The sequence below is a fragment of the Solea senegalensis genome, linkage group LG11 (assembly GCF_019176455.1).
Source record: "Solea senegalensis isolate Sse05_10M linkage group LG11, IFAPA_SoseM_1, whole genome shotgun sequence".
Classification (NCBI taxonomy): domain Eukaryota; kingdom Metazoa; phylum Chordata; class Actinopteri; order Pleuronectiformes; family Soleidae; genus Solea; species Solea senegalensis.
The window spans coordinates 7,889,731-7,916,995 of record NC_058031.1 but is presented as its reverse complement, the minus strand read 5'-3'; the positions used below and the strand labels follow the sequence as shown (position 1 = coordinate 7,916,995).

The 27,265-nt window shown below is 42.6% G+C and overlaps 1 protein-coding gene across 2 annotated transcripts in view; it reads right to left on the bottom strand.

Annotated features, from left to right (window-relative positions):
- Nucleotides 1-4,380: 4,380 nt before the first annotated feature.
- Nucleotides 4,381-27,265, bottom strand: part of plxna2 (plexin A2) — a 165,654-nt gene continuing 142,769 nt past the window's right edge. For both annotated transcript variants that reach the window (XM_044038260.1, XM_044038259.1), the window contains exons 23-32: nucleotides 24,068-24,134; nucleotides 23,720-23,866; nucleotides 22,831-22,990; nucleotides 21,399-21,502; nucleotides 16,856-16,955; nucleotides 13,221-13,411; nucleotides 12,138-12,307; nucleotides 11,827-12,039; nucleotides 11,421-11,571; nucleotides 4,381-8,267 (exon numbers count right to left, since the gene is read on the bottom strand). In XM_044038260.1, coding sequence (XP_043894195.1) covers nucleotides 8,172-8,267; nucleotides 11,421-11,571; nucleotides 11,827-12,039; nucleotides 12,138-12,307; nucleotides 13,221-13,411; nucleotides 16,856-16,955; nucleotides 21,399-21,502; nucleotides 22,831-22,990; nucleotides 23,720-23,866; nucleotides 24,068-24,134 — 1,399 coding nt within the window. In that variant the 3' untranslated portion in view covers nucleotides 4,381-8,171. The remainder of the gene's footprint in view (nucleotides 8,268-11,420; nucleotides 11,572-11,826; nucleotides 12,040-12,137; nucleotides 12,308-13,220; nucleotides 13,412-16,855; nucleotides 16,956-21,398; nucleotides 21,503-22,830; nucleotides 22,991-23,719; nucleotides 23,867-24,067; nucleotides 24,135-27,265) is intronic.

Here is a 27,265-nt window from a genome sequence, read left to right as displayed (position 1 = left end):
CACTGTCCAACATTTTGAAATAACTATGACTATTCTCTGAAATTGGGATGAAATCACCCCTGGTATCCTTCTTTAGCCAACACACATTAATTATTTCAGAATCTGTCTCGTAATCCAGGCTGAGAATCCTACCCAGAACGAATGGTATGTCAGCTTTACTACTTGTAAAGGCATTACAGGGCGTTAAGTCCCACGTGAATTTGAATTGGTCCCAGCAGTACAGGATTAGAAGAAGCGGGGATTAGACCTTCCCCAAAGGAAATACAGCGGGGGGGGCAACCAAGGGACTCAAGATATAGAATACTGCTTAATGTACTGACAGCACCAGGAAGTTGAGCAGCAATGTTTCCATCAGAACTCAATCTCCGTAAAACTGTGTCACACTTGTCCTCCATGTGAGGGTTGAGTAATCTATGATATATCACCTTCTGCAAAAATTAGATATGACATGAGATAATATAATATAATCCGATTGTAAACATGTCTAAGATTGGAATGCTCCACCTGCCTTATGTTTGGTAGTGCTGGTAGTGTTGCAGTGTTTCTACTGTGCTTCTTTCCACTGTTTACTCTCTGACAGAAATATAAACAGGTGGATCCAAATGGTGGACAGTTATAAGAAAGTATGGGTACATCTACTTGTGCACCAGTGGTCATCCACACTCATCCCCAGTGGAATCACTGACCTCAGGGCCATTTCATTCCAGCTAAACTAACTGAGCCAAACCTCCATTGGCACTAATGTGATTGCAGCCCCTGAGGTAGTGTAGAGAGGCAGAGTCCAGTCTGAACTAATGGACTTGCATGAAGACAAATGAGCACAATTCAGCATGTTACAACAGTGTGTGATTGTATTAGCTGCTGGCCAGGAAGTGAGTGGGAAACAGAGGCTCTCAGGATGAACTCTGAGCTACAGTATACAGGTGATGGGAGGACAGTCACGAACCAGTAATTTCAAGAGAAACCTGGAAGATTTTTTCAATCTTTTACTTATTCATTCATTCATTTTCTCCCCATTTATCCTCCACATGAGGGTCACTGGTGCCAATCCGAGCTGACATAGGGTGAAAGGCGGGGTACACGCTGGACAGGGCGCAAGTCCATCACAGAACCACATAGAGACAAATAACCATCCACACTCCCAGAAAAACATACGGTCAATGTATATTATCTGCAGTATACCTCTGAGCCACATGAGGGAGCTCATTTATTTTCCACCATAGTCATAGTTTTTGCCATAGTAATCCATATGATTCAGCAGCCAGCAACAAGACATGGATGTTAGAAAATACTACAGCTGTGTATAAACTGTGAGGTAGACCAATAGGAGGATACAGGGGAACTACAGCTGGACAACAATAAAAACTCAGTGTGTTTGTGACATGCATTATGACATTATGTCCATACATACTCAACCTTTGTTATATTGCTGTTAAATGGAAAAAATGACATTAGCTTAAGTTAGTGAAACTACTGTCCAGGCTGTGAGGCATAAGAGTGCTACAGTCAAGTGCAAAGTGGGATTTGTTGTTTTTTTAAAAATCGTATAAAAAGTCAAAACATGAAAATGTGTCTTCTACTCTTGTCCACTAGACTGGGATGCAATACTTAAATGCTAGCAGGTCCACATTAGACAACTGCAGGGTGTAAGTAATATTAATATGCACAATGCCTCAACAATCAAATATCTTGTTCACCTATATGCATTTAATTCTTCATTTAAGTGTGTAACAGTTTTACATAATACAAGCTTAAAATTATCTTTTGAAAAAGTCTGGATATATCAAGATAATATTAGGAGTCAAAAATGTCCATAACTAGTCCAAAACAATATATTATGCACAAATTTCCTTGTGATTTATATTAATAATTGGGCACAATGTTTTTTTTTTTCTTCATTATTTAAAATGTGGATCCCCATTTAAAAAAGTTTGGGAAGCCCTGTGATATGAGTTTGAGATAGAGGTTTTTAAACTGTAATGTACTTCTCCATGAACATTTTTCTGAGGCCCAAACAAACCTTAAATCATAAGGATTAAGTATTTCAAGTTTAATTTGAACTTTGAAATGAACCTGAAGTAATCAGGCAGTTATTTAAGGGCACATTAGTTTAGTTTTCTATTAACAGAGCACACATCGTCAGTATCAGATCATCATTCTTATGAGTAGCCAAAATCATGACCTTGATTATTATAGAGTCCAATTATGAATTCCAACTGAACTTCAATGTTTATTTTTAGCAGTAGAACCCACTCCCTACTCCCTAAAACCGCTATCTTGCCTTTTTCGCACTACATAGCTAAAAATAAATAGTGTAAAATGCATAATTTTACTAATGCCCATGTTTGCAGCCAACTGGTAAATAAAACACTGCTATACTGGGCTAAAATCATGATTGTGTGACCTCATTTGACAGTGTTTTGAATGTAGCAGATTTTTGAATATATTAAAAAAAATAAGTGATGCCCACTGCTTTAATTACCAAACTAAAAATTTAGAAACCTTTCTATTACTTTATTTTTATGACCTGCCACAGCTTTTTGTGTTCACTGATATGAGGTGAGAGTGATGGGCATAAAACCTAAACATATAAACATGGTAAACTTATCAACACAGAGTTTACTCATGGCTGCAAATACAAAATCAATTCTGTACATACACAAAACACGCATTTAGAGCTGAAACAATTACTCGACTAATCGATTATTAATCGGTTTTAAGCATTTTTATGATAAAAACAAGATTAATGTGAATATTTTCTTCATTTCTTTGCTCCGTATAACAAAGAAATCATTCAAACAGAATCATTTTGGTTTGTGGGCAAAACAAGACATTTGAGAACCTTATTATTTCCAGGTTTGACAAGCACTGATCAACATTTTTTGTAACGTTTTCTGACATTTTATGGACCAAACAATTACTCGAGAAAACAATTTACTGTACAGATTGATCGATTATGAAAGTAATCGTTAATTGCAGCTCTACACGCATTACAATATTCAGTGTGACTTACATGTGCCATTGGTAGCTTTCTTTCTGATGTCCGCCGCGATGTTAATGTCCGATGTTAAATCTGGAAAAGGCAAGTTCCCAACAGCTCCACGTCTTTCCTGAAAATCACGTTTTAAAGGTTTTCTTCAGTGACGAAGTGGTCCAGTGATAGTAGTCGTTAAATTCACGAAAGGTTAGCAAACAGGAAGTGCGCATTCGGCGCCATCTTCATCGCTTGCTAGCTAGCTAGCTTGCTAAAAAGACCCAGAGGTTTAGGATTCAAACGATAAGGTTACAGACAAAACGGCCTGGTTCTGGTTAAACTTTCAAATTGAGTGGAATGACAATTTGACTTGTAGCCACTTGTCATGTTATGTAAAAGCTAACAAATGTTTTTATATTGATGTTTGCATTTCCTTGAGTATACCACACTTGATTGGCCATGAATCTATCCCACAATTCCTTTCAGCAGGAACGTAAATAAACAGTGGGGCTCATAGCTTCCTTATTTATCTTTTATCCTTTTATCCTTATAATTGTTTCCAGTCATCTCTATCTACATGTTTTATTTGTGTCCCTTTTTGATAATCATTTTCTACATGAATTATTTTACTAGAAGATAGCAGATACATTGTTATTTCTCTTATTTCTGTATAAGGGAATGATATATTTATATCATTGTAATCCACATCCATAACTAGACTAGATAAAACTAAATCTACAAACTTTGTTTGCCGTGGGTTTGTGTCTGTGATACTGTTGAGTTGCGTACTACTGGACCTGTGTAATTTTAATATGAAAAGTGCTTTGTTCATGCTACACCATCTACAATATATACATTTATATAATTATATATTTGTATACATACATGTATATAATATGTATGTTTATATGTGTGTATACACACATATAAACAAACATATTATATACATATATATTTCTGCCACAGAAAATTTACATATACATATACAAGTATACTTGTATACACATATACATACAGTATACTCTCATCTGTTTCTAGTTCAGTCTAGTTGTCCGTTAGATCAAGAACATTGATTTTGTGTTAATTTCTTCTTAATATATCAATTATGTTTGTTATGTTTGTTTTTCAACAAAATGCATTTTGTTTATTTGAGAATGTGCGGTTCTTATTTGGATAGATAGAACATGTATTGAAAACGTTTGATTACAGGCCGACAGCACATGGTTTGTCAACACTCATATCTTCCATCTTCCAAGCACCAGAATCGAATTTTCCAGTCCTGAATATTTACGCATGTGTACAAAAGCTTATGTTTCTGACTAACAGTGACAGTGACAGTAACTTCTGTCTTAGTCAAGAAACGGCAACATAAATCAATAGGTCTCAACAAAAAGACGTGAATACAGTTTTCATCATTATGCAATTTTTAACCAGCAAAGTTTATTTATATATAACAACAGTACAAAGTGAATCCTTGGCTTGCAAAATAGGTGTGCTTCATATTTACAATAGGTACACAATAATATATTATCATAACAAAACCAAAGCAAATAAAAAGCAAGAGAACAAACTTTTTTTTAAATACTTTAAGTTTCTTACAATTTTCACAACACTTTTATAAAACAAGAACAGACAGCCATTATTATTATCATCATCATCATCATCTTGCCATTAATTACTATTTTACAGAACTCCAGTGTCTACAAAGGGTTTGCTTACAATGTGGATTTAAAATGTAAGGATAGTCATTTTATACTTGGTGATATTTTGAGATTATTACATTGATCTGGATTTCAGTTCCTCTGGCTGATGTCATGAATAAAAGAAGCTAATTAAATGATTTGTTTTATATATGGAATGATGACGTCATTCCATCATATGAATGATGGTGTGCCAGTCAGAACCACAACACCATCTATCTGGCAACACATCACACCAAAAGCAAAAAAAAGTGCACATAGCATCTTCCATCTGCAATCAGCTTGAACTGAAATGAGGTTGTGTTTAGGAGCATCTATCCGTATCACAACTGGTAGTCAAACAGCATTTCTGCGCTGCAGAAAGAGTAAACAAACATCCCTTTTCTCAGTTCAAACTGAGTTCAAAAGGTTTCCAGAAACAAGCTATGAATAACCAAAACAAAACTGAACACACACAAAAAAAATCTCTTTCACAAAAAAGGTGCTTTCTGCTGCGATTTTAAGACATTTACAAATGGACTTTCAGGAAGCATTGCAGTCAGACTCATGATGGCACAGCTCGACATGGATATATCACACACAACTAAATCATGGAGTAAAATGCATGCAAAACAATCTCACAAAAGACAAAAAGGAAATGTCCTGATAAAAATGGTCTTTGAGAGAAAGACCAAAAGACACTCTAGAGGAGGAGCTCATCTAAGAGTTGGGAAGGACTCTAATGAACCTACAATTCATCCCTTGGAATAGGAAAAGGCATTTAGGTCCTGTTAAAATGATTTTAAAAAAAGCATTACTCCAAACAAGCAATGTGAGGTATGAGGAGGATACAATTCTATTTGCTGACATTGGGAAGACACCTTAATCAAAAGGAAGAAGCTTTATGTTTTTGTGTGTGGACTGTGTGTGTGCCCTTGTGTACCTAGATGTTCATCAGGGAGTGAAAAGGTGCTTTTTCATATGAGGGAGTAAAGTCTGGCTACTCTTACCCCCTTCCGCCCCCACTGGCCAGACTCAGTAAGAGCATCTTACATTTCTCCTTGCCTTGAAATGTTTTTTTTCTTCTTTCTTTCCATCTCCTGATCACACTGCGTGCACACAACCGACTCAGATCAAAGAGGAGCTTCAAAGCTGGAGCGGGAAACTAGAGCTGAAGGGGCTCTCTCTCTTTCTACCTCTTCCTTTCTCAACACTTCTCTTCAGACAGTACCGGCAAACCGAGTGCTGAGCCAGGCGGTGTCTGCCTGAGTCAGGCCATACACCTCTTCACCTTTTGCTCATACTTATCTCACTGCAGAGAGCCTGCAACAGGCATTGCCGAATTAAAAAAAACAACAACTGGGCTGTGAAGCACTGAAAGAATTGTGCCCCAGTTGAGGACTAATAAGATCAGCAACAGTGAGCAGGTGGGTATGTAAGGCCACAGAGAAAAGAAGCACCTTTCACCCACTCATGGTGTTTATCATGTCTCAACACACACACACACACTCGCAGTATTCTGTACAAACCGTTAATACGACATATTTTCAAGTACTTGGTGTAAACAACAAGCAAATATATATATATATATATCTCAGAGGAAAATGAAATCACCTATTCAAAGGATGGAATCTACTGAAAATTTGGAGTGGGGGGTGGGGTGGGGGTCCACATCAGCGTTTTAGCTGTGTGACTGTTTGGTTTAAGTCACGAGATGCATTCAAGTAACACAAACCATTTTTTCCTTTGCTCTTGAATTCGCTATCCAAATATCCCATTTTATTTCATTTGCTATTGTTTCGTACCTTTTTGTGATTTCCTTTAAACTCCTTCCAGTTATTCTAGGTTCCACTTAAGCAGCTCTACACCTCGACACTCTAAATACGACACCTTTGCTCTCTCTGTAAAGCATAAACCGTTTTTTTTTTGACACATTGGCAAAGAATCTGACATGACAGGATTTTTTTGGCACTAGGTCGAAGTAGACCGACGCAGATTGGCTTCTCATTGTCTGCGTAAACAAGACATGGGTGGCAGTCAGGTAAAATCTTCCATCAGCTGACTCATTGGCACTTGATAAAATCAAAGATAGGACCTTAAGCATGTGTGATGTTCGAGTGCATGCATGGACACATAAAGGTGATCAAGTTTCCCACAGAGATACAAACGGCCGGTATATCATTGAGAGTGTTAGTGTGTGGAAACCGTTTGTTCTCGCCCACAACGCAGATGACACACACTCTCCTCTAGTAGAAGAGCGATTCAGGGGAACATGGTGTTTGGGGAAGTAGCTGGATGGGCCAGGTGAAGTCAGGACACACAAATGCAACTGTTCACTTGACGAAGTGCTGAAAATATCAAAGGAGCTCAGCTCAACTGAGCCCCTTTTGTGTTTTGCAAAACTCAAATAGACATACATATAAAAAAACAAAAAAAAAAACACATTTTGTACATTCACATACACTGATTGGCAAGTATTGACCAGTACATACACAGATGACTTAACTGCCGAAGAAAGCCTTGGACACCAGAGCGATGCTGATTTCAGGTCTTCTTCTAAATACACGGTGGACTTCATCTCTGTCACCCTCAGATTCAGGTGCAAGCATGCTGGCTGAACTGTGACCGCCACGAGCGGAGTCCGTCCGACTCGTTTGACGACGAGCACAGGCGTCGCGATGTTCCTGTACACGTCTGATTGGATGAAAGAGCAGACTCTCAGTCTGTGTCATGTGAAGCATTGGTCCGAGGAGGCAAGAAGTGAGAGAAGACATGGACCGTGGCTCGTTCAACGACCGCACCACTCTGCTGTAGTCCAACACCCCACGTGTCTTTTATACAACAGCACCTACAGCACAGTGGGCAGTTATTCCAACTGGGACTGATGATATTCAAATGTACAAGTACAAAAATAAAATCTGAGGGATCTGAATGCAAACTCAGTAGTCCAACGTGAGATTTGCTCCTGTGCTTCTCGCTTTTCTTTTCTTTCTTTTTTTTTTTTTGCCATCTCCATCTCACACTTGGATGCGAGTTTCCGAGCAATTGGAGGAAGAATCCGTTTCCTCATTTGCTCTCTCAAGTCTTTCACAGGAGTCTTCATTTTATACGACAAAAAAAAAAAAACACTCTCATGCACTCACACACGCACACACACACACACACTCACACAAACACACGCAATTTAAAGAAACCAAAAGAAAAATAAATACAAGCCATGTCGCTGTCTTCTCTGCTGATGTTCCTTCCTTATGCTATTGTCTGCTCCAGCTGCAGGGCCTGTGTCTCTGTCTGTGGACCCTCAGCTGATGTTTTCATGAAAGGAAAAGAATTGTAGGTGTATGGATGTCTGGCTGTGGACACATATATCCCAGGTCTGGTTTGGGGGCCTGTAACCCCCACAATGAGAGGTAAGTGATGCAGGACCATTTCAGGAGGTCCAGTACAGACTGTGGTCCTTTCTCTCTCTCTCTCTCTCTCTCTCTCTCTCTCCCTCCCTCTGTCAGCAGGGGTCAGTCTCAGCTCTCGAGGGACATTGCAGAAATGAGTTGGTCCACCTTGTAGGCCAGCCTCTGCTTCCTTGCCTGTTCGTCCTGATCCAGAGCTGCTGTGATCTGTGCAGAGACAGAGACAAAATGGTCAAATACAAATAGATTCTTTTTTGGTGTGGAGTGGAGGTATTTTTAGGTTTTCATACAGACATCACATGAAAGAAAAACCCGAAGAATTACATCACTGCTTTGGTCTTCGGAAACGTGGGGAAATATTTGTTTATTAGGCTTTGCCGTTTTATCTTCCGAGCCCCATCTTGTAAATTTGGCATTTGTCAAATAGAGCTGAAAAGGGATTCAGACGTGTCTCTCCTCTTATCTCTGTCGCGGAGCGTCTGCCTCATCAGGGCGAATCTGTGTCAGAGTGACGCCAACATGCATGGCTAAGCAAGGGACTTTAATGTCTATATCCTTTTGTAGCAGCCATTATCTAAAATAGACGGTTTATGACTTTATCTGAGGGCAACGGAATTCGACACGGCGGTGTTTGACTCAATATTTCATCATTTGAACAAACTGATTTAATGGTGTGTCATTTAAATTATTACGAGGTGGAAGCAGCATTGATGAATATGCAGCACTTTACTTGTTGGGTAGATTTTTTAGATTACAAAAGTGATTTTTCTTACACTTCTTTAGTCCCATAAGCCTCTTTTCCACCAGGCAGTACAGTGCAGTTAAGCTTGCCACAGTGTGGTTTAGACGAGTACACCCTGATCACACATATGCAGTCCACAAAGACGAGCTTGACAAAAGTAATACGTGTTCTTTCTTTTCGGCATGTGGGAGCTTACGATGACACTCTGTTGACCAATCAAGGAGCTGGAATACTGTCAAAAAAATGGGTGTTATTTTGCTTTCCTTCCCATAATTTGACAATGCGGATGTGAATAACGGCGTGACGTACCGAACTGAACCAAACGGCACCATTTGCTGTAAAAGTCAAACGAACAATCTGATGATTTGTCAGCAGAGGTAGGAAAAATAATGGATAATTATTAATAATTTGTGCTTTCTGACATTTTATAAGGTGTAGTTGATTTTAATGTCTCTCTGTCCTGCAGCGAGTCAGTATCAAAATAGAAAGTTGGTTCTGCCAGGCTTTGATGGCCACTAGCTTTCATGCTGTAATTAACACAGAACTTTTTGTCTGGAAAACATATCAGCGATGTTCTTGTTGTCTTTTCCTTTTCACGCACGAGCCTTTGTTTGCTGCCTGTCCTCTTGCAGATCATCGTATCTGCCTCCCCACCTACCATCTTCCACTCATCTGCTTAAGTGCTCTTAAAGGCTGGCAGCTACAAGCAGAGCATTTCCTCCGCCTCCTCATCGGGGCCAGATAGCAATCTATTATTAATCTGTAGCATTGTATGCAGGTGCAGCTCCCGCTTCCATCTCCAAAATCCATCTAAGTCGGCCGCAGCTATGGCCTGGTTAGCCCCGACACACCGCCCCTTTGCGAAGGGCGGAGTAAAACTGTTGACGGCGCAGGATGAAGTTTTACACATTGCACTCTGGCAGGCGGCAAACAACGCAGGAGTGATGAGATCTACATGGAGATTGTATATTTGCCCATATTTCTATGTGTAAAAGTGCATGAAACTCACAGAGAGCACAAACAAGCTGAGTGGATAATGGGGGGGAGACAAGGCAGAGAGAAAGAAAGAGTGAGAGAGAGCTACTGAGGTCCAATATAAAGGTCAGGCTAATGCTTCTCAAAGGAGGAGCTGACATTCAAAACAGAGCGTCTCCATGAATGCTCTCTTTATTTCTTTCTTTCTGTCCTTCCCTAGCTCCCTCCCTCCATTTTGATGTTTCTTGTGATCTCTCAGTGTATATTTTTACGTGTGTTGCTTATGATTCTGCTCATGGGAGGGAGCCCTACAGTATATAGCAGGTAGATCGCTCTAACTCAGCGCTCAGGTGAAAGGACAGAGCGGCACGCTGAGCGCTTGTAGACATCCACTCTCTACTCCACAGATCAGACACACTGCCTTGTTAAGCGCAGGTCTCACTAGACCTCTGGGCTTTGGGGAAGTCTACGCTGAAAACCTCGCTAGCCTTTGCCAGATATTAATCGTCTCCGAACACCAATGGCAAAATATACAGTACATACATTAAAGGGTGAGGCTAAATCTGCCTCCAGGAAAAATCTGCATGCAGTATGTAGTTCAGACTAGGAACATGTCTCAGATCACTGCACTAGTACTGTGTAATGTGGATACGGTTTCACAATAAATAATAATAATAATATAAAACAACCCATCTGCAGGAATATATGTTTGTTATGCACCAGGACTTATTACACGGAGAGGAAGACAGTCAATAACAAATTGAGAATAATAAAGGAGAATGGAGCACAAACAGATATCGGAGGAGCGGGTGGCAGATGGAGACAGAAACAAAAACATCACATTTTCTCTTTGTTTAGTAATTCAAACACATTCATTCATTCATTCATTCATTCATTCAATTCAGAGCACTCTATCCCCCAGTGAGAGAGATCCAATTTCAGCCGACACAGGGCAAAAGGCAGGGTACACCCTGGACCGGTCACCAGTCCATCACACAAGGACCAACAAACACACACACACACACACACACACTAAGAACATGCAAACTCCACACAGAAAGGCCCTCAGACAACAGTGCGAGCCATCGCACCCCCATGTGGACCATGATTCAACCTCTGCTTTTGTGCCTGCTCATAATTTGTCTTTGTAGATTGTGTGAACCATCGTGATTCCCGCAGAATGCAACAAGGCTTAAAAACCCTGGCATATTAAAGCCCCAAATATGGAGAAACTTATAAAACGCTGCCGTCTGGAGCAGTTTTGTTTGAAAAATCCAGGGCTGCGTTTTAGTATGGACGGGCAGATAGGGAGACCTCTGAAAACTTTGATTGCTTTCTATAAGCCATGACTCAACTATCAACAAACGTGAAAGCAAAGCTCTGTTTAAACACTTACTGCAGAGGAGAGAATCAACTATGCACGTGCATTCCCATATACTAAACATTTGTGGTGTATTAGGTCGCATTCACACCAGCACCTCTTAATCGAACCCTAGTTCGCTGGGTTGAGTCTAGAGGACTCGGTACGGAAGCAGATCACTTTTGAAACGAGCTAAATTGCTCGTCTGCATAAAGGCAAAAAAAAACTGCTCAATAAAACAACGGTGTTCATGTGAGCAAAGAGAGCAAATAATACCACTCACCTCCTCGCTGTACTTTCTGACATAAGAGTAGATCTCATTGAGCGCGCTGAGCATGTTGAACTCTGTGGAGTGGAGTCTGGCCTGTTCTGCCAAATAGGCATTCATGTCCTGGTCACTGATAGATGGCAGCCGGTTGATGTCAGCATAGTACCTAAGAAGAGAGACAAAAGGCAACGTGTGTCATCACTGATAAAAAAGACCGTATAGTCAGTCACCTTCACTAACAATGCACGGCTGCCAACAGTCACTCACAAAAAAAGATGTTTTACAGAATCTGTTTCAAAGGTGAAGGCAAGAATTATTAATACCTTTCCCCAAAGATCACAGGTTTTTATTTTAAAAGGCTTCAAAAAGATGTGACGGACGGGATCAGATTGGTGCATAGAGTCAATGCATCATGTCCTACCTTTCTACCCAGCTCTTGTAATTTGGGATGTCTTTAGCGTAGAGCAGCTTATTGGATGGGGAGTCCTTGCCGAGACGGTGCTCTGACGTGGAGCAAGAGTCCATAAAAGTCTGAGCGACGACAGACAGACAGGCGTCTGTGATGCTGCTCTTATGGATGTCAAACACAAACTGCGGGTTCTTGATCACGTTCACCCAGAAACGCAGTGGAAGGCTGGAGGACGGAGACAAAGAGAATAAGTTAGAGACGCAAAGACGGAGTCCGCGCGTGTGTGTGTGTGTGTGTGTGTGAAGTGACTTTTGTGTCCTTACCAGTTGCTCTTCCACGTGTGACGCACGTCTGTGTCGTGAATGGCATGTTTGTCCGCCTGCTCATCCAGGAAGTCAAACATGTATTTGATGGCCAAGGGGAGAGAGCTCCCCCTGTGAACTGTGCTGAACAACGTCTCGAATAGATCGTCGACAAACTTTTGCAGTGTGCCCTAAGAGAAGACGGAGCATACGCAGAAAATGAGCAAGGAATGGGTAATAACAGTCAAAACATGCTTCCCAAAACAAAGCCGGATTAAAATAATGTCATAAAAAATGTAAGATAAGTGAGCATTTGCTAATTTAACTTTAAATGTGTCTGATACCCCATTTGCACTATTTAAAAAACAAACAAAAAAAACAATTTAAAGTGGTTTTTGAAAGTGAAAATTTTAATTTTTTTTAATAAGCATTGAATAGCAGTGGGGCCACACAGTGGAGTAGTGGTTAGCAGGGTTAGAGAAGACCCGGGTTCGAGCCCCGGTTGCAACAAGGGCCTTTCTGTATGGAGTTTGCATGTTCTCCCCGTGTGTGTGTGGGTTCGTGTGAGAGTGAATGGTTGTTTGTCTCTATGTGTGTATGGACTGGCGAACTGTCCAGGGTGTACCCCGCCTGTCGCCCGATGTAGCTGAGATTGGCACAGCACCCCCCGTGACCCTCTGGTGGAGGATAAAGCAGGTAGATGATGACTGACTGACTGAATAGCAGTGAGAATGTTAACACGCAAAGACCTCCTTTATCTGATTTCATTTTGGCAGCAATGAAAATGACAGCATCCAGCAGAGCCTTCAGCCCTGAATGTTTTTAGTGGCTCTTACTTTTTTTTTACAACTTGTAACAGCACTTTTTTTTTATTTCACCTGACTTCATTTTATTAGCCCCTTAAACTTGTTCACTTGTCACTGAGTTTGAAAAAACGGACTGAAGTAAGAGATACAAACCAGTGATGATTGTCACTGAACTTCATTGTATTGTTCAAATTGTCTTTTTTTTGTTGTTGCAAGTTTCCTCAGGTTCAAACCCCCCCCCCCTCCAGGTATACCCGCTCATTTTAGTGCGAAAACAGGTCTGAGAATAGTGATGTACCTTCGTTGCGAGTAGCCTGGTCAGATAAATCTCCGAGACCATTTTGCTACCACGGTCCCCTTCCTTCTGGTCCCCATGTTCGTGGTTTTTCACCAGGTGCCACACCTTCACGCCACTTTCTAGATCAGGGGTGATCATGGGAGCACGAGAGCGAAGGCTGTCCGGACTGCCCGTGTAGCGGAATGAAGAGTCTGTTCAGAACAAAAGAGAAAAAAAAAAAAACCATGAGCGAGATAGAGAAATGTCGGCAAGACTAAATGGCTGCGATTTTAAAGAGCATATACACCTAAAACAGCACACCCACATAGACTCGCAGCAGCATACATACAGCATACACATTGCCCCTCCCATCTCCATCTCTCCTTTGTTACTCATTACAAAGCTGAATTGCGCTCTAAGCCAGGCTGTGAGGGAAATTGCAGTGGTGGATAATTTCATAGAACAGCAAAGTAATGAAAGGGAGGGGAAGCGGAGGCCCCTGGCAGTGCATTGATTAGTAATGTCCCTCTTGAAATTGCAAACCTAGGTAACACACAAGATGGATGAAATCCTACATTAAACAGTGAGTCCGGGACAGAGGCGTGAATAAAATGCCGCATATTTGTTTTTTTGGTTTATTGTCTGTCATGAATTATCTGACTTTCTCCCCCCCTCCTCCCTCCATTCCTTTAATGTGTTTCACTACTTTTTCCACTGACTGTGTCTGGCTCCTCCTAAAAGCATTCATAATTGGCTCTTCCGTGCAACAATGTGCCAACGCCATGTTGAAAATGTCCCCATCACGCTCTAAATGATGCATCCAAAGACTGTTCATTTGTTAGGCACTGAAGCTGCCCTCCTTCATCCATGTGTACTCCGAGTCTCCACTCTTGTGTTCCAGCCTCTCTGCTCTTCACACTGGTTTCAGTTTTTTTCCTAATTAGCCTGTATCTACTCCAGGCAGCAGCAGCAGGTTCTCCAGAGATTCAGGATCTAAGGATCTCAACAAGATTTCTCACCTGGCTTCAAAAGCTGAGCTGCACAACAAAGCTTTTTGCTGCCATTACAGCTACATACACCTTTTCAAATAAGACCAACTTGCCCCTCTGGAGTGGCACCTTGGGATCAAGCCCTGAGTGGGGGGCTTTAAATATATGGGGCTGTACGCAGCGTGGATTAAGGTCCAAAATCCCATCCTAATCCAGTCACTGGTTTTTTTTCTTCACCCACTCCATCTTTCCTGCACCTCTAGCCTTTTCACAATTTCACTAACACATTGGCCTGCAGCCCTCTCTCCCCCTCTCTCTCGCTCTCTCTCGCTCTCGCTGCAGTCCCCAGCTCCTGGGCACAGACAGGCAGCAGGGGTTTGTGTGTGTGTGTGTGTGTTTAGGCTGATTTTAAAGGGGGTTGGGTTGCCGGTGGCGTAAATTGAGTCAAGATGCTAAGTGTTGAACGTTAAATTGGTATGAATCCATCAGCAGGTGTCGAGGTGCAGCTGTGCCTGCTGTGTCAGCCTATGATTGATGAGGGACGGCTCATGCCAGCAGAGCTTCTGCTTTCTCTGCCATGCATAACCAACTGCACTGCCTGAGCAACTGCTAAAAAAACAAACAAGACAAAAAAAAAGAAACTTAAAAAGTGCAAAAACAAAAAAGTAAAACATAAGAGAAAAGTGCACGAGATCGCAACTTCTCAGTGGCTCAGTTCACCCCTCATGTCTGAGATATTTAAGATAATTCCACATAACCTCCAGATTAAAGCAAACGTGACATTTTAAAGCAAGTTTGACATCGTAATTGAACGATTCCCCCCATTTTGTGGCAGTTATTGCTGTAGCCATCAATAATCTTCATGTGTCTTTCCACAACATTATGGTGTTTTATTTCAGAGAGTAATGACTGAGATGCTCTGTGATATTTGAAAGGTCACTGGAGATAGTCTTCATCAGCTCCATTGCAAATGTCACTCCACATTATTTGACAGAACATAAAATGGAGATAAAAATCTTTTACCGAGAGGCCTCGGGTATTTGCAACCTTTTTAAATAAGACTTCTGACTGCTTAGGAAAAGAGTAAAGGATGCAGTTTACGCTTGCTTATTTCTACTCCGCGGCAGGCACTTGAAGTCCGAATCGTGATAATTGGCCTTGCCCACTTATCGTTTTGTGTTTGTGTGAAGTATCATTCATAGAGAATAATTGGCAATCACAACTTGCCTGGTGCTGCTGTGTCTGTCTGTCTGGCTTAAGACCAAAGTTGGCACTCAGCAGCGCAGACAACAAGCTCATCTGATGTACAGCTCTATTTCAGGGACTGCCTGTAAAGATGGACAATGCATCGTCGTTTTCTACCAAACAATATCCCTGATTTGGGCTCTGATGACATTTGGAGCTCAATCAATAAGACTCCAGCCAATCATGAGAACCCTGTTTTTTTATAGCTTCCAATAAAAAAAATGTCTGAACACTTGTATTGACTCACATATCAGACTGCGTACTTGCGAACTTTGACTAATAATTTTCACCTACGTTCCATCTATTAACATTGGAGAAGTTCGGGTTTTGTGACCTATGTATATATCGACTGTGCGCCGCCAAAATGGACGTAGTCTTTCGCAATTGGAGTTCACGCACGCAAAGTTCACGCACGTCATCTGCAACCTGGCCACAATTGGACAACACGTGCAGTCAGTCACATGGCGTCCACTATTTTCCTCAAAAACGGTAAGATAGTTTGCAAAATTGGCATCAAATGAGATTGAAGAAGACAATGGAGATCATTAACTTCTAGAATGCTAATGCAAATATTAATCACATGAAAATTTGATCTTTATCCCATAGAACAACAAGAATACATCCATTTGAACCCTTTAACACCTTTTTTTTTTTTGCTTATTGTAACCATAAAAGGGCCATGTCACATGTCCTGTGAGTAAGTGCTTTTCCCCCAATTTTTCAGAACAACTTTCAATATCTGGCAGTTTTACTGCATGTTAAAATAGTGTATTAACAAATTTAAAATGATAATGTTAGGTCTTTGTCTAAATGTTCAAAAAAAGGCCAAAAAAAAGGAAACTAGGTACAGGTGTTTTTACAACTCTCTCTAAAATTACTTCTAAAATCAAAAGGGTTTTAATATACAGTCTCTGCCTATAATACAGCAAGGCAAGGCAAGGTATTTTTGCTTCAATTTTCAGAGCTGTCATGACAACCATCTTTACAGTCACTGGTGTAATGGCTGTACGAACTGTGTCTCCCACAGAATGAGCATTCAATTCAAAATTATTATTATTTTGTGTCTTTCCAACAGAGTTTAGACCTGAAGTGTAAAGCAAACTGTGGAACGCGCAGTTGGAGAAGCAAAAACCGCCCACCACCCTCTGCAGTGAAAAGAAGAAGAGCACCTCCTGACCCTTGCCTTGAGAAGAGAGGATTTGGCTTTCATCATAACTGAAAAAAACAAACCCCAGCTGATATAAAAAGCACGATGATGTGTTTGTGCAGCAAAAAGAGCGACACGTCTACATTTGCAGTGAATTAACTGTTGATTCACCGTCCTTAATGACGTGCCTAATGCATTTTGCATTTTGCAATCAATTTCATTTTGTTAAAAAAACAATAGGGCATTTAAAGAGCAATCAGGTTACTCTAGCTCACCATATCTGCTGATGGAAGTGCGTGATATGCTGGCCGAGGAGGGGATGTTGTACGACGAGGTCTGTTTCGGCACCAAAGCCACGACACAGCGGTCCGACACCTGCGAGACAAGAAACACACACACACACACACATGTTCAATGTTCAATTGACTTCCCTGATAACAGCGGTACAGCCCAGTTATTCACAATTCAATTTTCCATTTGCTTGGTGCAAACTGTTCATGTACCCACTCCCAACCACCAAAATAATGCAACTCATAGAGCTTTAAAATCCAGGTAGCCAGCGATGGTTTGGAGAGGCAGAATGTCAATAATAAGTAAAATAAAAAGCCTCACTACCACTCTCAAAAGCTTCTCAACCAACGGAGAAAAACAAGCGTATGCAGTGGAGATTAATTCAAATGTGGATGGCCGAAAATGTATAGAGGAGGGTGAAGACAGATATGGCAGTGTGGATACTTTTCTTCTCGACAAGAAAGCAGAACGGGGGCTTAAACCAAGGTTAGCTATCGCTCTCTCTCTGATACACAGTAGATATTTAATATAACAAACATAATGGATTTACAGCTGTAAGGTCACTGTTGTACACATTTTACATATATCTCGATTAATTAATCATGAAATTAGTACTTGCACTGTTAATACACCAGTGCATCACATTTTACAAAAAACACAAGAAGAAAATAAACTATTTTGACAGCCAAAACAGAAAACAGCTTGTTGGCTGGCATTTACAACCGGTGAAGGAAAACCAATGGGCCTCTGGTGCAGAAATAAACCCAAGTAAAATGCCAGACTCCAAAAAGAAAACCACAAAAAAATCTTGAGAACAATAAGAACATTCATTATTTTTATTCTTTGTTGGAAAATAAGCTGCTGGATGTTTCCTCCTCCTTGTCTTCACCCCTTTCAACCACTCTTCCCAAACTAATCTTGTCTGTGTTTTTTGGCCATAGTGGAGAGAAACAAGAAGCCGAGGACAAAATCTGGACGAATCCTGTAAAGCATGCAGTTCCAGCTCCAAGACCTATTGGAGAGAAATGAAAAATGGTCCTTCTTCCCACAGCCCCCGCCCATAACTAAGGTCGTTGACCCTTCTCTCTCCTTGCCAATTTTCTTTGCTTTCCAAAACCTAATTTCTATGGCCTCTCCATCATATAGCCCCCTCTTGGCTGACAATACACAGACCTACTCTAATACACCAACAATGAGGACTTCCGTGAAGTTTCTATGATACATTTTTCCTGGAGAGCATGAAATAGCTTCTCTGCTCCTTGTCCCTTTCACACCTCCTCCCTCTCTCTCTCCCTCTCCCTCTCTCCCTCTCTCTGCTTTTTATGGCTGACAGTGAGGCTACAGCAGAGATGGGTCCTTGTGATAGAGTAAATGATTGAAGGCGTGCAGGTTCGCCCTTCGGGGATAATCCAGTGTGAGGCTGATAGTAGGCAGGTATGATAACAGCTGTGTGCCCTGTCTGTGATAAACCCTTCCATTAGAGACTACAGAGCTGACCAGACAGCAGAGTGTGGTCAGTAGTCTCCATCTTTCATTTCTCATTCCACTTGGTGTCCCATGATCTCCTCTGAACCCAAATCCTGATGCTTTTTTATAATAAGCAATTGGATGTGAATTTGACTCTCTCTGGTGTCAGTATTCCTTGGCAGCTACTGAATAAACTACCCATAAGTATGTTTATGTACAAGTATATAATCACTTTAACAGTTGGCAATCGGAGCCTGAGAATAAGTGTTTTATATGTACTTTTGGCAAGAGTCTTGCTTTACGGACGCTCTCTAGATATTAGCTCCCCGTCAGGCTCAGGAAAACGGGACGGGTAAGCGGAGGAGAACTCGGCTTGTTGCAGTCTGCCAACTTTAGGTGTCAACAAGCATTACACACTGGACCTTTAAACAACAGACGTGTAAATGAAGAATCTATACGAGTTCTACAAATACAACAGCGTTTGCTATTGGAATTATGAGGCAGTAGTAATCAAATATGTCTCTCCACCTCAATTTCTTACTTATTCAGAGAATATTCTCCTTTCTAGAGTCTGCTATATTTCTGTATATCTGTGCTCAGGTTTTTTTTTTGAAGTTTAACCAAAAAATGTGTAATCCTTTCTGCTATTTTAACGAGATATTTTAAAAGTAATGTCTGCAAGGTGGCTAACGGGATCCAGCTGGCAGGCTCTCCTGTTGTAGTCATCGGTGTCTGCTCTGCCTTTTGTTTCTAAAACTGCCATATTTTCATGCATTCTCGGCGAAAGTGGAAGCAGCCTGACATTTACTGTGACTAATTTACAAATTAGACATAATCCTGTAGACACACACACACACACACACACAAATATTGCAGCAAGGGAGTGTCAACAAATTAAAACACAAACCACATTACGCCTTCGTCATACATATCCAAAACAGTCTGAGTCATGATCAAGTTCTGTTTATGGACCTGTTAAAGCTGCCCTCTGCCCAAAGAGACTTCAGATTCATGTAGCCGACAGATTTTGAATCCCTGCGTATTGCCCTGATAGCACAGCAGGAGGAAGATTAACACAAACATGTTTAAGATGACAAAAAGGGCCAAAGTCTGCTCTCTCTGTCTCTCTCGCTCTCTTATCTACGTAGGAAAGAGCAGGGCGGGAGGATGGGAGTTTAGTCCCCAGACTATGAATTAAGATTTTGAATTAAGATTAAGAACTTATTTTAAATGTGTGTATTTATGATCTTAATTTTAGGAGGTGGGAAGGTATTTTCATATTCAGCTTATGTAAACCAATTATTTCCCATGTGGCAGGGTAAATAGCCACTGGGGTTTCTTGCTGTGATGGTGTGAGCCACATGAATTTTAATGCCTCTGTCTGAGCGCCGTGCCTCTGTTGCAAAAGAATTAGCAAAGACTTCAGGTGATACACAGCCGGATTCTGCAAATTCCAGAACCTTCTCTCAGTATTTTTGTAACAACTCCACGTTTTTTCTCCCACTTTGGGCCCTAATGAGCTGTGCTCCCTTGCTGTGATAGACAGCCAGATGTGCTGCTTGAGCTGTCAGTGCAATGACATGATGTGTGATGCAAACACAGAGGCCAGCGCCAGCTCACCGAAACAGTAAGGATGCACAACGCACACGTGACTACGTTGTTCCAGCCCACTCTGAACACCAAACGCCTAATTCCCCTCATGCTTCTCCTCTTATTCTCCCTCTCTCCTCTAAACAGTGCCCTTAAGTTCACCAGCATCTCCTCTGAAGTTGCACTGTCGGCCTTCTGTTCTTTGCAGGAACCCTTAGATCCGTGCTCAATCGGAGTCGCGTGTGCCCAGACTGTAGTGCTTCCCTTGGCTAACGAAGGCAGACATATTATGACACAACAAAGATAAAAAAAAAAAGAAAGAACCCAGACGCCTGTTTGGATCTGGAAGCAAACATACTCAGGGCAGGGGGAGGAAGTACAGAGAGAAAGGAAGAAAATCAGGGCATGGAGGAAAAATGCAAAGAGAAAATAAGAGACAGATGAAACAATGAAGGTGACAGGTGAGGAGATCACAAGGGGGGCAACAATGAAACGTGCTGCAGGGTGCCGACTCCCCTTGAAGGACACTATGATGAGTTCCTTTCCTCTAATGACTCCTACATCTGTGCAGTGCGGGTGCAGGTTTCCAGACCAACGTCAGGACTTTCTGCATTTAAATAGAGCAGCATCTCTTTGCCCCTTGATTCAAGTGTTGAACCCCAACCACCGCCACAATTCTTGAGTCAGTAACCCAGAATTGAACCTTGTGCAGTTCTGTAAGCAGATGGCTGACTAATGAGAGCCCGGTGAGTGTGAGCTGCCGAGAGATTCATGACCTGTGCCTTCTCATTCCTTCTTGCCCATGTCTTACAGTTATCCCTTTCTTTCTGGCTACCTCTCACTGCGTTTTAGTCTTCTTACAAAATTGAACAGCCGTAAAGTATCTTCGAAACAATTCAGAGCACCCATTGTTCTCAGTTACACCGTCACTTTGGATCTGCACTTTTCTCTCCGTTTAACAAGGGGCAACGGGCGAACCCACGGGCCCTTAAATTGTGAGGTGTGAATTGACCAGACAGATGCAGACAGTCACTGTGGGACTTACTGTTATCAGTGTATGAGTCGACGGGGCAGAGAATGAGAGAGAGAGAGAGAGAGAGAGAGAGAGAGTCTGTCCTCCTGACTCGAGCAGCTTCTTCTCTCCAGGGAGGAGAGAGAAGTGACGGCAAAGATGTTGAGAGTTCATCTCTCCTGCCACCTGCACAGTAATTGTCCTCTATTCTGGGAGTCATTTGGATTATACCAGACATGGACATGCAAATGAGGAGCTGAAAATTGGCTGCCTAAAAGTCAACAGCAGGAAACATCAAAGTTTGGCAGGGTACAGTGTGTCGTGCACATTTCCATAATAAAAGCCACAGAAATTGAACTAAAATGAGCCTCTTTTTAGCAGAGAAAAGAAGAAAAAAAAAAAAAAAGGTTGACAGTTCATTTAGAACAACATTTACTAATGTCTTTGTGTGTATTTACCTGGTAGTGCATGAGAGTGTTGAGCCGCTTCCAGTCATTTTCTATCTTGGTGGTGATGTCTTCGTCCTGCAACACCACGCGAGCCATTCGCCCCTGGCGCCACTCTGAGGACACGAATGCACACATTTATAAATACACAGCGTCTGAAGTGGACGTACAGGTAAACAGTAACGCTTGTACATTATGGTTTATGTGTCTTTATGTGACTTTGCAGGCCATTAATCAACTGCGATGGTATGAGAGAGGCTTTCTTGGTGTTTTCTTTGGTGGAGCGTCACCATATGGGTCGCACAAATGAGTCGAAAACAACAGTAAATGTTGCTGTTCCTGCTGCTCTTAACGCACGGAGACCTTCAAGCTGTGCACTGCAGTTGGTACTTGTCTCCTATAGACGCCATCCCATTATACACAGCGGTCGGTCGTCAGGGTCAGGAAGAAAATCAAGATGAAAAAGGATCTATGAGAAAATCACTTCCTTTCAAAAGGAAAGGGGACTCGTGAAGCGGCGCTGGTGGATGTCGGAGGCTGATGGCTTGTTGATTGGTAATGAAATGATAATAAGCACGCTGATGAGGGAGTGGACAGCCATTGCGGCTCTCATGCTGGGAGTGATCATTGATTTTCTCCTCTGCTGACTGGGTTTCATTACTCTGTGCCTATGCCAGGTGACCATGTGATGTCCCCGTTTGGCACAACATCCTCGCACGCAGCTCCGCAGTGACGACAGCAAAGTGACAAAGACACACACACACAAAAGAACTCACACGCGCAGACTCTCACACAGACGCTCGCGTTGAATTCTTTTCAAGGCCGCAGTGGCAGGGTGAAAAATGTAAAGAAGGGAACGAGAGAGAGGACAGTAGATGGACATAGAGTGCCATATTGTGGAGTGATAGATGATGTGCCGATTTCCAATTAGCAGATGGGTGCTTTTGTTTTTTCCACCCATGTGTGGTGAGAGAAATTAGAGGAAGAGGGCAAAGGGAGGCAGGGATGGAGGCAGCAGACTGTGTGGGAGTGGAGCCCAGCATGAGGCTGGAGATCCCGTCTGTCAACTCTTACCTGGGCCAGCCAGCCAGTCATATCACACACACACACACACACGCACACACACACACACACAGGAAGCATGTACACATGGACACTTCTCTGTCTGAGTCTGTTGTGTCTTACTGACCCTTACTGTGCAGTGTAAGCAGCCAGGCAGAGGGATGCACCACATAATAGTGTCAGTCGGCTCGATAGAAGGCCCGGAAGCAGCACAGTGAGGCTGACTGGAACACAACTTTTATCTCTCTGATGCACTGATAATCTGTACACACTGCTGTTCTCTTACTGATACGTTAACCCGTGGGTATGACGGACCTTACGTCCGCCAACTGTGTCTGTGTACGTCTGTGTGTGGTAGAAGTGCCCTTGGCGTGTGCCATACCGAGGTCCATGTCGACAGCACGCGGCCGCTGAGAGTAGGGCATGTTCTTGTACACGGCATCCAGTATCTTCTCCTTCACTTGGGTGATAGTGTCACAGTTCAGAACCTTCACGGGAATCTCTGGACTGTTTTCGTTGTCCGGGTTCACACAGTTCAGGATCTGGATTGTGCAGACGGGATGTACAAGAGAGAGAAAGAACAAAAAATCAAACGAGTGAGCAGAGGAAGAGGATAAAGGTGTCACGTTACTGCCCGGTTTTTGTGGAGCTCTCATTAGAGTCTCCAAAGAGCATGGCATGAGCTTTGAGAAACCATTTCCGCTTTCACTGGCATCCCAGAATCTAATTTCACACCTTCGGTGGGATACCAATTTCCAGCTCTGCCAGGGTATTAGTACATAATTAGCCACATTCCCAGTCAGCGCAATCAGAGCATTTTCATGTCACATGCTGGCTATGTGACATGTTACTCTGTGTGTATGTGAGCGAATGTGTGGAAGGGTCTGTTCGGTGTGTTTCAGTCTCCACAGCCACCTACCCTGATGTTGGGCCAACACTTTATTAGTTCACTTCATTAGTTAATTTTCTTCCCCCACAGGACGAAAGAAATCCAGCATAGCAGACTCCGCTTTATCTTAATAATGGTTTATGGGGAAGAACAAACAAAGCAACTTCTTCTTTGGAAAATTTAATTTTCTCTCGTCCACCGCTGTGGCAAAATAAATAAATAAATAAATAAATAAAGAGAGAGAGGGGACTTCGGTGTCTATGTGAGGATCTCAGCTTGGCATCGATCAGACTACAAACGAGCAACTTTTGAGTCTGGAGCTTTTTGTCGCGTGCACGTCTGTGAAACCGCTGTCTCGTGCGCCTCATCGAGAGTGACATACCAGGGTTTTGTACTCGATCTGCTGGCGAATGAGTTTGTCTTCACTGAGGGAGTAGCGGGCCTCTCCCGTGATGGCATCGATGGGCCCCTTCTCCATCTGCTGCTTGATGGCGCAGTACAGCATGAACAGAGGCTCACCAGCGCACTCCTGTTTACAAGCACGCACACACGCACACACAACAGATTGACACACATGAGAGGACGTCACGGCCTAAACAGACTCAAAAGCTTTACAATCCCTATAAATCAAAAAAATGTGGTATATTTTCTTTAATCCGGGAGCCTCCTTCAATAAAGACACACAGGGTGCATTTATATTGTAGATTATAGATTTGCTTAGTGCACTAACCTTGAGGAATTTGTGAAGGAGGAAGGCAAACCAGTTTGTGAGCATCTTCTCTGCGACTGACTCTGTCCTGAAATGACATGAAAAAAGAGGGAAACATTAATTCATTCTTTCATTTATTGTCTACAGCTATATCCTCCACATGAGGGTCGCTGGTGCCAATCCCAGCTGACATAGGGGAGCGAAAATCAGGTCGTCCCTCCATCACACGAGAGTCCAGTCTGAAATTGGACAATTTTTTCCACCGCAAAATAATAAAAAAGTTTTGGATAATACCGTAAGACTTCATGAAAGTTGGAACATCTTGCGAGTGGTGGCACAGTGGTCACAGTGAGTGAGCAGCACGAGGGCATCTGTGTGTGTGTGAGCGCGTGACTGATTATGTATGACTGTGTGTTTGTATTCATGTGTGGTTGAACACAGCGGGGCTCCGTCAGCTGTGACAGGCCTCAGCTGTTGAGAGAGATGAGTGCTGTCGCAGCCAGGTAGCGCCTGATCACAGCCAAAACGATCTCCTCTCATTTCCTCACCTCCTTCCTCCGTTACCTCCTCTCCCTTCCCAGTCAGTCACACATGGAGGTACAGCCTGCTGCTGGGCTTGATTGGGCATGAAAACACACACACACACTTGCAATGACCTCATTGAGGACCGCGTATACCTCTTATTTGTACGATTGCTGCTCATATCTCTCTCCGAATGGCAGACAAAATATCCCCCATCTGCCCCATTAGCACAATCATGGAACGCTGGAGTAACCGAAGTTCAATTCAGGAAAAAAAAAAGAAAAAAGACAGAACACCAGACTGCCAGGTGGGAATGGTTAACGAGCATGAAGGATATATGAAAGGGTTAGTTCTGTGTAACCCATGTGGACAAGCACCTGAGGTGAATACCAAACAACGCAGACAGCTCTGCTCTTTCACCTTCTGAGTTTGAGACGACATTAAAAATGCCACCTGAACGCCACTGGACTGGACTGGACGTGGGAGTCGTCTACCCGTCCACGCCATCATCACTATCATTACTCCCGCTATAGCGCAAACATAATCACGAGTTAACGCGCTAATGGTAAAGTGCACCATAGTCTGTGTGAGTGTCGGAGCTTTTTGTGATTGTCACCTGGCAAATGATTAGTCTCCATCAACTTGTGCATTTAAACAGCGATGCATTGAGAAGAAGAAGAGAAGACCTCTTTAATGTGGCAGGAAATGACTGTGATTACTCTGGTGGATATGATGGAGAGGCCTTACACTGTGGTGAACCGCGGATTAGTCGGAATTGAAGCTGCCAGGTATTAAAGACAAGCTGGAAGGCTTTCGTCTCCTCAGAGCTAAATAGTGCTGGGGATGATTATACCTATTCACTCTCTGAATGGACCCGAAGGGAGATTATGACTATTATGGAGATAATTGCGTTAAGTCATGTTTGAGGGCTATAAGCAAGAGCCAGGGGCCCGAGGCAGCAGTCCTGCAAGGATTGTGTGAGCCAGAGGAGGTAACAACAGATCGTTTAATCACTGAGGCTGCAAAAAGTGTCGGTCATCCTTAATTGACTCCTTTTCTCCCCACACCTGAATACTGAGCTCCACTTCAAGTGCAAGACGGTGGAAGCTGTATTTCTGTCACAAATGGGCGCATTTCAAGCACAAACGTCACGAGGCATTGTCCTACAAATACATGCATGTTCGTCCCACATGCAATATAGGGATTAGGTCAATTGGACACTCTCAATTGTGTGATTGTGAGAGTGGGTGGTTGTTTGTCTATGTATGTGGCCCTGTGATGGACTGGTGATCTGTCCAGGGTGTGACCCCACCTATCGCCCTATGTCAGCTGAGATTGGAGGATAAAGCGGTAGAAGATAGATGGATGGATGGATGGATGGAATAACCAGATATTCTTGTCAATTTACGGCTGAGTCGTGGCGTTGACTCCCATGCCTTATGGGAGAGCATGGCGAGCCTGGTGACAGTCTATGTTCAAACGTGATGATGTGCCAGAAGGGAGAGAAAGATGACGCACACTCCTGAGCATGTGTAACTGGCTACATCCTCTTAAGGTGGCACACAAACACAAACTCTCTGCTCTTTTGTTACCCCAATATATACAAAAAAAACACTTGAGGGTACAAGTAAGATACACTCTGAGACCCTGAGGCTGTATTTTCAGCCACAATCTCTCTGTAACTGCCCTCTCCGCTGCCTACCATGTTCCCCTGCCAGCTTGTTTTAGTCATAAGTGAGTTAGAAGTTAATGGAACCTATTAAGCATTTTAATAAGCTCAGCAAGTCCCAAAGAAGGAAGTCAAATAAAGGCCTTTGTGCGGGGGCTGTACTAACTCCCCCATAATATCTCTCCTTTTCAATGTCAGGAGGGGAGGTGCACTTTGTCCTCCTTCTCCTTTCAGTCTTGTCCTCCTCTTCATCTACCTCCACTTCCTTTTTTTCAATTAATTGCGTTCCATTAATGAACATCAGGATTTCATTATACATAGCATTAAATGGGGGCGTCACATCCTCCCCCCGTTTCTGGTCGCCTAATGGCAGCTAGGGTGGAGGGGAGGCTATATTAGCAGGCAGCGGAATGTCTTTCAATGAGGCTAATGCCGCACACAATTCTCACTCCCTTATTAATGCCGTACTCTATTGCTCTGCATGGGCGGAAATCTCATTAGAAAAACGCTGAGGAGAAAAATAATAGAAGATTGAAAAGTCTCAAGGTGGTAGAAGCAATGTTGTGTGATTCCATTAAAAGAATATTATGAGAAGGAAGGAAAAAGAAAGAAACAGAGTAAAGATGATGGCTGTGGTTAAAGAGAACGGAGTTTCATGGCAAACAGTAATAGTGGGCAGGGAGGCATGAGAGGACAATGCTGTGAAGTGACCAGACGTGAACGCGAGCGAGAACATATTTCGCGAACGGCAGAAAAACACCATCGAAGAAACTGCGAGGTGCGGCGTCGGTTCCACTTTGCAGACTGGAGGGTGAGGAAATGGAACACGTTGCCGGAGCTTACACACTGCTTTCACAAAGCTTCCAGGGGAATGTAAGCGTCTAAAATCTTCTTAAATCAAGAGAAAGAAAGGTCCGCGCATCTTTAAACTGCAAGTAGACAAAGAGAGTGCACCTTGTACATGTAATTCCAGGAACTTAAGTGATATTACAGTATCACTTAAACTTCACTGGGATATTTTTTATTGC